The 13,600-nt window shown below is 39.1% G+C and overlaps 1 protein-coding gene across 18 annotated transcripts in view; it reads left to right on the top strand.

Moving 5' to 3' along the window:
• Positions 1 to 13,600, top strand: part of PTPRF (protein tyrosine phosphatase, receptor type F) — a 296,366-nt gene that overhangs the window by 96,557 nt on the left and 186,209 nt on the right. For all 18 annotated transcript variants that reach the window (XM_026854407.1, XM_026854406.1, XM_026854410.1 and 15 more), the window contains exon 4: positions 2,053 to 2,194. In XM_026854407.1, the coding sequence (XP_026710208.1) occupies positions 2,053 to 2,194 (142 nt within the window). The remainder of the gene's footprint in view (positions 1 to 2,052; positions 2,195 to 13,600) is intronic.

Here is a 13,600-nt window from a genome sequence, read left to right as displayed (position 1 = left end):
TCTTTGATGGTTTTGCTTTTCTGACTGGAGTACAAGATGGCTTTGCTGCCCAGAATGGATTGATTCAAGTCACCAGTCTTAATCATGATTTTGTATGTGAGCAGAAAACCTTGATTAAAGTAATCAATTTTAATTTTGTTTTACATTGTTATTTTTCCCTAATAAAGGTTAACTTTCGTTGTATAGTAACCATTTAAACATTCTAATTTGTAAGTAGATACAACCTTTATAGTGAATTTGATACTTACTGTGACTGGCCAGAGGGCTGTGCCATATTATATGCATTTATACTACCAATTTTGTACCTTTATTAACATCAGTTTTGATACACAGGTGAGGCAGTTTTATTGTGTTAGAAGATTGTGAATAATATTTCTTTTTTTTGCTAGATGACTTAATTTTACCTCATTACTAATCCAGTCTTTATTTGGAGGAATATTGGAATTCAGTTTAAATGAAAATATTAATAAACAAGTCTGATGTACACATGCTGAGTTGTTACACAAAAGCGGTGTCCATCGTTAGCAAATGAACAGCATTTCTGGTCTCAGTATCTGTCACGTCCTTAGTAGTTGTAGCTCCCTTCTCACACAGAATGTTTGTTCAAAGGATAGTAAGGGCTAAAGAGATTTTCTGCTATTTTATTTCTTTTTGGTCCTTGTCACTGAAGTGAATTAATCTCTGCATCTGACTTTGTCTTGTTTTAAAATTTGGCAGTAGCTCTATACTGTGAAAAGGTTATAGAAGTTTACCATTTTGTCTCGGTTTCATATTTAATTTAAAATTGAGTCTTTAAAAAAAAACGCAACTCCTTAAAGTATACTGTGGTGATGTTCATATTTCTCTGTCCTGTCTGCTTCTACTTGACCCCAAATTAGTGTTTCTTGTAAGCTGTTTCTATTAGTTAGAACAGAAGGGGCTATTCCTTCCTGGGTGAGGAGTAACAGATTTTTAGTGGTCTGGGTTACCTTTTGATTTCTTCCTATTTCCCCTGTCACTGCAGAGTCATGTGGTGCACATTATTTTTCTTCTTCTAATTTTCACTCATTTGGTCTTAATGATGTGAGAAGCACTCGTAAACAAGGCTCTTGAAAATAGGGTAGAAGTTTTGCATGAGGGTAATGCAGGTTCTAGGCTGATGTATGTGTGTTTGGAAGCAAGTATAGCTTAGTCTCTTCATCTCCCTCTGCAGTTCCCAAGTGACAGGAGGGGGGCTTGTGCCTTTCCCTCATGCTGTCACCATCTGGAGTTCAGTTAATATTTCCCACTTTTGCTGTGCTTAGTAATAGGAGAAGGATGAGTTAGACATTAATAGTGGCCTGAGGCTGTGTGCCTTCACAGCCTTGCCATTAAGGAATAGCATATAGTGATCCAGCTGCAAACTAACAAATAGTTCTTTTTTCTGTATAGAAGTTAGAGTAATGCATGTTGCAGTTTAGCAGAATAGGTGGAAATGCAATGATTTATTAAGAACTTGGTTTATTATGCTGGGGAAGGAATTGTGATCACATCGTTGTCAATTATGCTAGAGTTGCAAAGTACCCGATGCTGAAGGACATTAAACCCCCTCACTTTCTGCTGGCATTAGCATGCACTGTAGGTGCTCAAGGTTTTATTCTAGTTTTGTCACTATTTTCCTGGTAATCCCCCAGGAGTATATCATTCTGCTCTTCCATCAAGGTGAAAGTTGGCACTAAATTGCTATCAGTGTGATTAGTAAAACCATTAGTGCAAATATGGCTCAGATGTTTTAAATCATCAGATCCACATCTTTATTACCAGGTTGTTAATTTGTCAACCTTAATTGATTCATAAAGAACCTCATTGGATCTTCATTTGTTCTGGCCTCCTCAGAGGACAAATATGTTCTTGACTCTGAAGTTTCTGCATTTCTGGACTTGGAATGCTTGAGTAATTGCATGGTATTTTATATCTTACAGGGCTTGTTTTGGTTTGGTTTTTGCTTTTTAATCCTTGTATTTTTTTGACTTTGAGTTTTTGTTGCAGAAGATGCCAGTAAAGAAGTGCTTTTTTTTTTTTTTAATGTTAAAGGTTATTGAGTTTGATGATGGATCAGGATCAGTTCTGCGGATACAGCCACTGCGTGTTCATCGAGATGAAGCTATCTATGAGTGCACAGCAACCAATAGTGTTGGGGAGATAAACACGAGTGCCAAATTAACAGTGTTAGAAGGTAAGTGGGAAGTTTTTCATGCCTTAGGTGGCAGAAGACATGGCTTTGGTAGCTGCATGTTGGTGTGGTGGCATTAAATGACATGGTGATATTCTAGCTTGGTTTGGAAAAGCTGTGTTCATCCTGTATCATTTGCTATAGTTTCCTCTTAGAAGCTAATGTTCTTCAGACAGTCATGGAAAGATTGCAGATTCTGAACTTTATTTGAAGTGGTTTAGTTGTGTTGTCTGAGGTGTGTCATTTCTAACTTGGAGGGCTAGCTAAAGAGACAATTGTATACTTTTTTCATCTGTCTGCTTTGATATAATACCATTCTTCAGGGTATCTAAGAATTGTATCTGACAGTCAGACACTTAATCCATGTTGCTTCACATTCTGGATTAAATTGGCACAGTTCTTGAATAGATTTTCAGGTTACCCTTCAGATTTTGAGTTTGATGTGGAATTTAGCTGGGTTTACTTTTCACTGTAGTCACAACTTGTTATTCTGTTTCTCCCATTAAAGAATAGATTTTGATCCTTCTCTGCTATATGAGCAGGTTTTATTTTGCTTGCTATGTTGTTTCTTCTAAATGGAATGTTTTCTGGAAGAACAGTGTATTAGATATAAAAGGATTGTGTGATCAGTTGATGATTTTTTAAATATTAGATTGTCAGAATTATTGTCTGCTTTTAAGGAAGTGTGGGGTTTTTCAGCACATCAATGTGTTGTAGTATTTGTTTACATATAGGATTTTGTAAATGGACTGAGATGTTACAAATCCAAGGCATTTGGCTGAATGGAATTTTTTTTTTTACTTGCATTTACTAAGACAATCAGGAAAAGGCTTAAGCAAATTGCTTGGTGTATATGGATTGATGTAGAAACTTTTGAGTAATGAAAAAAATAGACTGGAAAGCATTTATTGTTGTATGATTTTGAACCAGCGGAGACTGGTTATCCCAATGGTGAGTGTGCCAGCCACACATGACAAGTTACCTATTGTCCCTTGTTCTCCCATTCCCATTTATAGTGTAGAGGTAATCATATTTTCCTCTCTGCTCTGTGACAAAGAATACATTAAACAACTGTAATGTGCTCAGACACTGTGGTGATGGGAATCATAGAAATCATTCAACACTTGATGTGATTGTGTATCTTGTTTCTGGAGGTGGGGCATCTTAAAGAATCAGCTTGCTCTTCAATAGTAGTATTATTAAGAATAGGATAACGGGTGCTATAGATGAAAATTATTGGGGGAAAAAGCAGATCTTTTTTTGTTATTTCTTAGCTTTGCAGCTGTGTATGTGAGTGCATAAAGCTCAGTGAAGGTCTTTCAGCAGTTTACTTGCAGATCTGCATTTAAATGGTTCTTGCAACTGGATTTTTGTGATATGAGATACTTGAATACCCACCTGTTCCAAGCACATTCCCGTTTCCTTTTGTTGCAGTTCTTTATGTGTCTTAGATAGGTATGCACATGCACAGACATGCTAATAATTTTTTTGCTCTGTGTTAAATGTTCAAAGGCCCACAGAGACATGCATTGCATAAGGGAGCACAACAATATTTCTCACCTCTGTGGTGCTCCTGCTGATTTCTTGATGAGGTAAAACTTACAGACCACCACATAAATAGGGAATGTTAGAAGAGACCAGAGACAGGAAAAGACATGTGTGCACACAATTTAAGAGCCACAGAAGCAAAAGTCACTACCAGACAGGCAAATACCCTGCTTTTCTTTTTGGAAAGTTCCTTTAATCGGGAGCAATGCTAGGTTAACATGATCCCATAAGGTCAAAAATGATCTGCAGGCTGGGGGACTGTGTTTTCCTCTCTAACTGAAGAGTACTGAGCCCTTGCTAGGCACTCCCCTAATGGGCAAAATTAAGAAACATTTGCTGTATAACAGTTTGTATGTGCTCATGCATATAGAGTTGTGAGCTTGATTACAGTGGATGAAGAGCTACATGCACCTTTTCTGTTGGATTAACTGATGCAGAAGATGAGTTCTGTTATGATGTATCTGTACTTAAGGAAAAATATTTTTTATTTCTTTTTCTGAGACTTTATATGGACAGGTCTGTAATTTTTTCAGTCATGCCATCTTATCATTCTATGTTGTCTGCCTTTGATTATGCTGTTTCTGCATTTTGGGAGTGTTTTTATTAATATTCCTTTGTTTGCTTATGTGTTGGCAAAGTGGATATTGCAACTCAGTGCCCTGGTTGTGGTTGTGGTTACGCTCAATGGCCTCCAAAAAATAGCAGTAAGTGCCCCACCTCTCTGTTATGCTGTTACTTTCCTAACATGAATTTTGTAGAGGTATTTGAAAATGACGCATTTCATGTAAAACCCTTGATACCCTCAAGACTGTCAACTACGATTGGATTTTCCCTCTGCTTCTGGGGTTAAAATAATTTCTGTAATTGCTCTCAGGTGGCATTTTGAATGATGCAGACATTCTGCACTTCCTTTCAAGAATTTGACTAATACTTTGGTCCCTGGTGCATGACAAAGCTCTATCATAGACGTCCTCACGGTTACATGCTGTTAAATACATAGCACATATTGATTTTTACATTAAAAATCCTTTATAACAATAAGTTTTAATGCTTCTTCACAATTTGCTCTTTAGAACATAGGCCTTAACATTAAATCCAGAAGTCACAGTCAGGGTTTAGCAGGCTGTTATTAGATGTCTTTGTAGCTAACTAATCTGGAGCTTTATTTTATTTAGATTTCTGCAATGTTTTACAGATCAGAGGCAGATAATCCTTTCTAATTGCCAACTTATTCCATTATGAATATTAAGTTAGAGGCATGAGTCCAGTCTCCTGGAGGAATCAGGAATTCTCACATAAGTGAATCTCTTCTAAGAGTTCAGTTTCCTACTACCCTTTCATTCTTTGCTCCCCTGTCTCTCATTTTTCCCTTCTAACTGCAAATCCTGTTGTGACCAAACTACGCATACTTAGTGTAACTGGAAATTATTTCTCCTGTTGATAGTAGGAGAAATAGACGTGCATATACCTTCTCTTCTCATTTCTCCTGGGTAGCTGATAAGCTGAATTATGTATGAGTCATATTGAACATTTCTATCTTTTTTCCAATTATGACCTGAAGCAGCACAGAAGTATGTTCCTGCCTGCCTGGCAGAGGAGGAAAGCAGTGCAAGGAGCGGAGGGCCAGAATCAATAAGCTGACACACATTCCTAAGAAAAGCCTCGGGGACAGTTAGTGGCACTAACAAATTAATAAATATATTATTCAGTGGTAATGTTGAGAATTACAGGGCTTTTTAAATAGGGAGATTATACGAAACGTTGAGCAGGAAGGATGCCAGCGTGGAAGAACGTGGCAGCAGGCTGATTGCAGGAGTTTCTACGTGGTGTCCTTCCACAAGACTGCCTGTACATTCAGCATTGCGGCTGTATTAGGAAGGGTGATGATAACAGTGTTTGTCTCTAGGTGCTTGTATACTGAAGTATACCTTCAGTCTGTGGTTTCCAGTAGTCTCCACCCAACAGGGAGATAGGGAAAAGCAGTGCAAAAAAAAGTTTTCAAGGGGTGGGGAGGAGTATATCGATTCTCTGTGAAAGGAAGGAAGCTCAAATACAAAGTATATTGTCAGTCCCTTCTCCCAGAACTTTCCAACTTGTATACTTGGTTACAGGTTTTGTTTCTGAGAACTGGGAAACTAATTATACCTGGTCCTTTAATGCCCTGCAAGCAGTCTTTTTTTACTCCCCTGTAACCTAGAGCATACAGTCATATCCAAGTGACACTGAATATATTCAGAGTTTCATTTCCCTTTGTTTTTAAGTAGGTTAAATGAAAATGAAAATATCATCTCCAATTTCCATTTCCAGCGCAGATCTATGCAAATCCCCTATGCTGCTATCCCAGACTCCTAATCATGTGTCATGTAGTTATCTGCCTGGAGAGCACTGCCAGGCTCTGCAGGAGAGCAGCTCCTGGTAAAGAGGACAGACGGTAGAGCTGGGAAACGGTTGCTTGCACACTGGGTTTCAGGCTCAAGGTAACCTGGCAAGTTAAGTTTTACTGGCTGGCTTTGTGCTGACTTCTGTCAGGAAAGTTTTGGTGTGTTTCAGTGGAGCCCTAGAGTGCAGCAATTGTCCCAGGGTGGGACGCACCTCCACCCTACCCTAATTTGCCGTTTACTGAACCATGTCATGGGCTTAATTTCTTTCACCATCTGCCAGCTGCATTTCAGTTCCTAGGGTTACCCTGTTTGAAAAGCTGTAAATGATAAACATTTGACTGTTACAAATGATTTCTGCAGAGAGCTAGATCTCAGAAGGGCTAAAACAAGATGCCTGTTTTGTAAACACTCTTTGAAAAAGTGATTTTGTCATCGGAATAGTAAACAGAAGTTAGCTATGTTTAATCCTTGTTTATGTTTGGTTAGTTACAAAAGGATCAGTTGGATCATTGTACTTTGGCTCATGTTTGTCTTCATTGCTCTTGCATCTTTTTGCCAAGATGAATTTCTAGCAATGTGTTATAAAATTGAAACAATTATAGAAGGGAAATTGAAACCATTTGCATGTGCTCATTGTGATTGTGTAAATGAATTAAGGCTCCCTGTACCCTGCTGCTTCTGGGTTTGATAGTATTCTCCTCATGTCTCTGGACAGGAGAGGACAGGTCTTTCCTCTGCAAGTTTCATGTTCATTAGCTATTACAACTTCCTTTGGTCTCTCTCTGGGAAGAAAGACTGCTGTGATGGCAGAGGCCCTAGTCCTCCCGTTCTTTGCTCTCTACACAAGCAATCCAGATAATACTTTCTTTCTGTATGAGACAGGCAGTTAATGGGCCTCTGTAACTATTGCATTTCCAAGAGCTGCAGCACAATGAGCCTCCATATGCTTTGGGAAATGTCCTAAAATAGAGTGATGCACAGACAAATGAAGAAACCTCAGAGTGTTTACTTTGCATTAGATTGTGGCATGTCCCATGCTTGTTAAAAAGGGAGACATTATGCCAATTAATCATGGTGGCCTCATTGAGAAGTTTAGGTTGTCACCTAGAAGAATGTAAATCCCAGGTCACGTGAATTTATGCTATTAAGGTATAAATAGTTTTCACAAGGAAAAAGTGCATTGTGCTGTTTGACAGCGGGTCACCCGGTATTCTGGTAAGTCAATGTAGGAGCTCTGTCATCCTGCTAAAAACTCTAGTGATTTCTCAGGTACTGAACAGTGGCTAGAAGAATCCTGAAGGTTCAAGGGGAAAGAGGTGGGCTCTTCACATAGCACACAGAAGACTGAGCAGAATTGCTGACCTTTTATCAGGTAGACCAAGAAAATTTAGACTGTTTTACATGTATCACCATTATGTCCTATGCTGTCAATAGTATCTGAACAGTATCTGAAGAACTGTTTCATCTGTGTAATTTTTGAAATATAGAGCACCTATCATCTCAATCCAGGTGTGAAACTCCTGGCTGTCTTCATTTTATTTACTTTCAAGGATCAGATTCAGTAAGAATGTTAGTGTTACTTTTATAGTGGTTGTTTGTTTTTTTAAAATAATATTTTTAAAAGTCTTTCTTGGCTGTGAATGAGACAAGTCATTTTCTCAGGTGAAGAAAAGTTCTAAGTCTTGCTGGTCTCTCCTCCAAACAGGAGAGTCAGCAGATCTTTAGAATGTATCAGACCCAAATGCCATAATTTCCATTTCTTATCTCTGTTTAAATGATTAACTAATGGCACATAACCATATAATGTATCCGTGATAGCAAGTTCCATCAGAAGACTGTTATGCACTAAGGTTAACATCCAGGTTCATTCCACAAGTTTATGAAGCAAGAAATACAACCTTTGGAAAGTTTTATATGAAATATCACATAGTTAATGCCAAGCTGAACCCTTCGGAGTTGTGCGCTCCCATAAAACCTTGTTTCTGAAAAGGTACTGACCTCTTAATCTTGAGAACATTTTTCTTTTACAGCAAGTGGCTGTTTCTGCATATTGCCTCTCAAATGAGGTCCTATGAGATTACATCTGTAACAAGATGGCATGTTGTCACGTCCTTATCAGCAAGCTAATGGCATCAGTGATATTGCAACACCCAAAAGCAACACCTGTGATTCAGGAAGGGCTTTCCAGATAAAAACAAGTGAGCTTTAAGTGTCAAACAAACTAGAAAGAAGTATATTCTACAGAAATCTAAACAGGTTCTAACACAGGGTGCATAGTGCCAAGTATGAGATAGCTTCAAGTTGTAAATGTGCAGTTATTTCCTGTAAAAAGACTTCTAAGAGCTCGTCTCACACAGTTGATTTATTCCAAGTTTATTCAGCAATTTATAAGTGCTGACTTTGGTACTGGAAATCATATTCAGCTAAGAATTTCCATTGTCAATAATAGTTGTCTCCACTTGCTCCATTTCTCAAATCCCTTGTGAAGATATTCAGAAACACGGATGCTCATTCAGAGCCTTGTGACAACCTACTGGTAACTTCTATCTGTTAGAAAAATTGATAATTGAGCCTTGGGCATTATTTTCTCTCTTTTTGTGGGCTCAGGGTATAGAGACAGGTTGCTTCTCACTCTGTGCTGTCTTAGAGCTTCCTGGGTGATTGTCATGGAAAGTGTGTCAGGCTGTTCTCCTACTGCTGCTTTACTATCAAAACGTTCAGCCTATTCCAGTAGGTAAATGAGGCACAAACAGATTAGTTTAATTCTCTGGCAGAGATGCACTCACACAGGCAGGTTCTTGTCTTTTTGGGGAGGTGTCCCTGTGGGTTGCCATCTCCCAGCTGAGGCCAGGGATGGCCAGATGACTGCTTCTGCCTCTCTGTTACAGTTTGAAATCAGACAGGTTAGATTAAATCGTCTGTGGTTTAAACTAATCTGCTTTGACTCTCTGTTGGAACAGATCATCGGTCCCAGCTGGGAGGCAGCAACCACCAGCACTGCCTTTCACGTCACTGCAGAAAGTCTGGCATTCCTGTGTGCTCTGACCCCTGTGGCCACAGCAATGTCTGAAAGCTTAGACAGGGCTGGGATTTTGATGGTGTTGGTAGGCAGTAAACCAGGTCAGAAACCTTGGCTCAGGCCTAGGCTAAAAAGAGTGCTAGCCTAAAAAGGGCAGGAAAGTGGAGCAACAAAGTGAAGGAGACACGTGTGTCCCGTGAACTTTTTGGACTAGATAATATGGAAGAAGAAAAGGAAGGAAGAACATAGGTGTAAGGTAACACATTGTAAATCTTGAAGTAAATACATTTGTGGGGAAAACAAGGGTGTTTAGGTTGAAATGTATGCTAGCCAGTGTACCAGAAAGTGGCTGAGTAAGCCTCCCCTTGCAGTAAAATCCCCACATTGTTTCATAGATGATCTTCCAGTCCTCTTTTCAGTTCTCTGGGTCTTAGTGGTCCTATTCTGCACCTCTTCCTGTTTGATTTCAGGTACTTTTTTTTAACACTCAACTAAAGATGTGCACACAAGGAGCCTTGAAAGTGTCTTTTCCAAAAGACTGATGGGTCCATGGATTTTAGAGATGTGTGCTAAAGTCATAGTTGTTTTTTTTCAGTTGGTCACTGGGTAGCATAGCTTCTCTCTGTTTCTCCAATGCACCTGTGTTTGTCCTGTCTTCTCTTGTTTTCAAGCAATATGTGCCAGGCTTATAGCAAAAATTCTTACTATTTCTTCTGTTTGTTCCTATTATCCCTGTCACTTAAGGTGATTTGACTTTTCTTGCTTGATTTTTTTGACTGTCGTCTTCATTTACAGCATCTCTACAACACTGTCAATTTAATACCCGCTTTTTGTGCAGAAGTTGCTAATGCATCCAGCCATTTCAAAACTAATGTTTGAGGAACTTGTTGATATAGACTGTTGTTGTACTATTTAAAAAAAAAAAAAAAAAAAAAAAAAAAAAAAAGTGACCAGGAGAGTGAAGTTTATCAGGTGTTGGTGAGCCCTGATTTGACTCTCAAAATATTTATCTGGTAATATAACTAGGCTGAGGCTGGACCCGGTGACTCTTGGATAATAAATTGAGTTTGGAGGACTGGAAGCCAGAAGAAAATACTTTTATTAAGGAACTGTGTATACATGTATCTAAAAGTCTGTCAGAAGAGGAGGAAAAAAAAAAGAGACATGAAAACCCACAATTATAACAATCAGTTTCTCATTGAAAAAGGCACTTCAACAGAAATGTATTTAGTTCAGCTGGAACTGGCAAACAAGAAGTTAGTTCATTTAGGTGATAAGAGTAACACTAAACCTTGTCAGAATCAAAAATCACATTTCTTGTCAAGATTTAACATCTACTGGTGACCACCAGAAGTTAAAATAATAGATCTTCTATTATCAGATGTTTCAAAAGACCTTTCTTATTGCTGGATCTCTTTCAGGATGCCTTGTTCTGAGATTGTCTGTAGCAACCTGTTATTGACAGATGTGCTTTCTGTAGCTTGTATGTCAGTCCTGCTAGTATCTCCTGCTGGCTAATAAAGTTAGTTGCTGGTATGTATTTGTAGAGTCTTTGAAGTCTGTTAGGTTGTGGAATAGCCTTCTGAAAGAGTTAGTAGCTCATTGTTTGAACTACTGGAAATTAATGGGAAACACTGCTTGTTAATGCCATATGGATTATCTGCTTTGGTTCCAAGGAAAAAGGGAAGGGCAAAAGCAAGATGTCCTGAAAAGCCTTTCTGAGTCCCTGACTACTTTGGAAAAATTATCTTCTGTATCTGCTCATAACCAAAGTCTCTTTGCTCAAAGCGTAGTGACCTGTTGTCATTTACTGGTATGCCATGACTTACACAGGCACTTGAGAAGACATAGCACCACAGTGATCTTCTATAACTTCTTCTGCAGAAGTGGGAGAATATATCCGCTTAATAGAACTGGAGAGTAAGTTCTTAAATGGAAAATGGAGCATGGAGAGAACAGAATGTGTGATAACCATGACTGTCGGGAATGCAGTGCTTACAGCTACAAAAGCATAAATCTCTGCATGCAGGAAAGTTTCTATACAGTCATCTTGGGCTTATGTTCTGTGCCTTATCTTCTTTCTCTCACTAAAAAAAAATCACAACCCCAATTAAATCACTATTGGGGAAGTATTTTAAAATGAAACCCAGAAAAACATAAAACTGGAATATCAATGCATGCTAGTAAACCTGTAGCAACATCAGCTGTTCAGAAGAGAGGATGTCCATGTAGGGGATCAGATACTTCACGTGTCACTGTACCTGTGGAAGAGAACATTTCACAAGTCCTTTAAATTCTGCAGAAAAAGGGAAATCACATAATTGCTGCTGATGGGCCACCTTTGGATCTTGGTCTGAGATGCTGACTATACAAAACAAAGCTGGCTTTGCATTAAAGACCTGTAATATTGATCATTCTGACAGCTGGTTTCTGTTCATCATGCTTATTCACAAGTCCCACATCTAGTTGTCCTTATGGATCTCTTGTTGATATCATATTGGTTTTATACAGTTTGGTGTCAGGAAGGCTCTACATTCATGATGCTTATTAAAACTTAGAGCAAAAGGAATAATTGGCCCTAAGTTCAGATGCAAGGAAGTAATTATTGTGACTGTTCATTGATAATTTGTTATTTGAGCTGTTAGTGAATAAAATATGTTTGGTATAAAGATGATCTAAAATACATGCATTCCACTTGCTGTCTTAGAAGCCCAGAGAATTTTTATAGAACTATTAATCTTGTGGTAGTAAAACAACACCTTCCCCATAGACTTTTCTAACAGCTGTTTATTCTTGTGGATATTTCATTTGGATAATATAGTAGTGACCATTTCTGGTACTCACCTGCTTAGATTCTTTCTGCCCAGAGCTCCAGAATAGCTCTTTCAAATCCTGTATCCTAAGGAAAACCAGTGGGTATGAAGTGTAAGATGATCTGTCTTGTCAAGGCGCTAGATGATCTTGAAGAGGCAGGTTGGATGATGCCATGGGAAACACTGCAATCTATTCATCTGTTGTAATCCTGTGCTCTGTTCCTTCAGTCCTTTTATCACAAGGGTCCAGCCTGGATGAAACCTTTCCAAGCTCTTGGTGTATGAGTTAACTGGAGAAGTCTAAATAGCAATCAGAGCTATAACTTTATCCAGCTATAGTGAATGAATGTTCACTGTTGTGTTGCTGTTCCAAGCTGGGACTGGGGGAATTTCCCTGCGATAAGAGTGCCTGTCAGTACAGAATGCAGAATGCTTTAAATAAAACTAGTTGCACAAAACACTGCACACAATAGAACTGGCATTGTGACCTTTTAACTACTTTGAGACCACTGGAAAGGTGCTATAATGTTAACCTGCTAGAGACCTTAAAAATTCAGTCTTTACTTTGTGGTACTACAGGTCCAAAATGGTGCTCTGTTTGCAAGCAAGGCAATACTGTAATTTATTTTTCCGTATCTCTTTGGTTTAGAAAATGCCACAGCCTGGTGAGGAGAAAGTCCTTGGAGAGTGAACAAAAATCATAAACATGTTGATGAAAAATGCATAAACTGCACATAGGGTGGTAGTAACAAAAAGTGTTGCAGGGGAATGTAGTGAACTGGGGAGTGCATAGTCCATCCTGACAGGATATCCGGTGTAAAGAAGGTCAGGAGGAAGAACAGAATGAGCCTTTTGAAGTGAGCTTGCATATCCTTCACTTTGAGTCCCTGCAGGGAAGAGCAGCCAGCAGTGCTACAGTTCAAACGTGCCTTCCAGGTGGAATTCCATGCCTAACATGTGACAAACAAGCCAGGCAAAGCAGAGAGCTTGCTGTCCCTTGGAGCCTATCTGGAAGGAAGACGAGCCCAGCTGAACCCCTGGCAAGTACCAAGCCACTGAAAGCCTACATATGGTGGAGATCAAAATGGTTCACCTGGAAGAGTGAAGAGGTCAGCAGGAGGTGCCCTTGCTTGCATGGACCATTCTCTTTAAGAAGATTGGATGTTGTCGTCAACCTCCTGCTGGGAGGTTAATTAGGACAGTTTTTTTTCTGTAAGAATATCACTGATGTGAAACCTAGCTAGCTTTTGCATGTAGATGTATCATCAGCAAACCCAGCACTGAAGTTGTTGAATGGGTGGAAGCCAAGGGGAAATTTCAGTGTGTGTTCTTTACAAATAAATGATTTCATTTCTTGATTTGGATAGGCATTTGTCCCTTCAAAAAGTACCATTGCAGAGAACCTTAGCTGATGCTTCGCCTGCAGGAATAATTTGACCTCATGGAAAAAAAATAGCAGTTGTTTTGCCTAGAGGTGCTGGGCTTAATCAGAGTCCACCTGATTGGCATGGAGCACACGTCCTAACATTGTAACTTCTGCCTGCTGTGTGCTCGTAGTCCTGAGGAAGAAATTGCTTGATCAGATGAGTAGTATCTAGACTTGAATTTGGCAAGCATGGGTAAAAGCTTCATCTTTTGCAGTAGGACT

The sequence above is a fragment of the Athene cunicularia genome (assembly GCF_003259725.1).
Source record: "Athene cunicularia isolate RWA chromosome 8 unlocalized genomic scaffold, athCun1 chr8_part1, whole genome shotgun sequence".
Lineage (NCBI taxonomy): Eukaryota > Metazoa > Chordata > Aves > Strigiformes > Strigidae > Athene > Athene cunicularia.
Note: the sequence above shows the minus strand (reverse complement) of the source record. Positions and strands in the feature narration are given on the sequence as shown.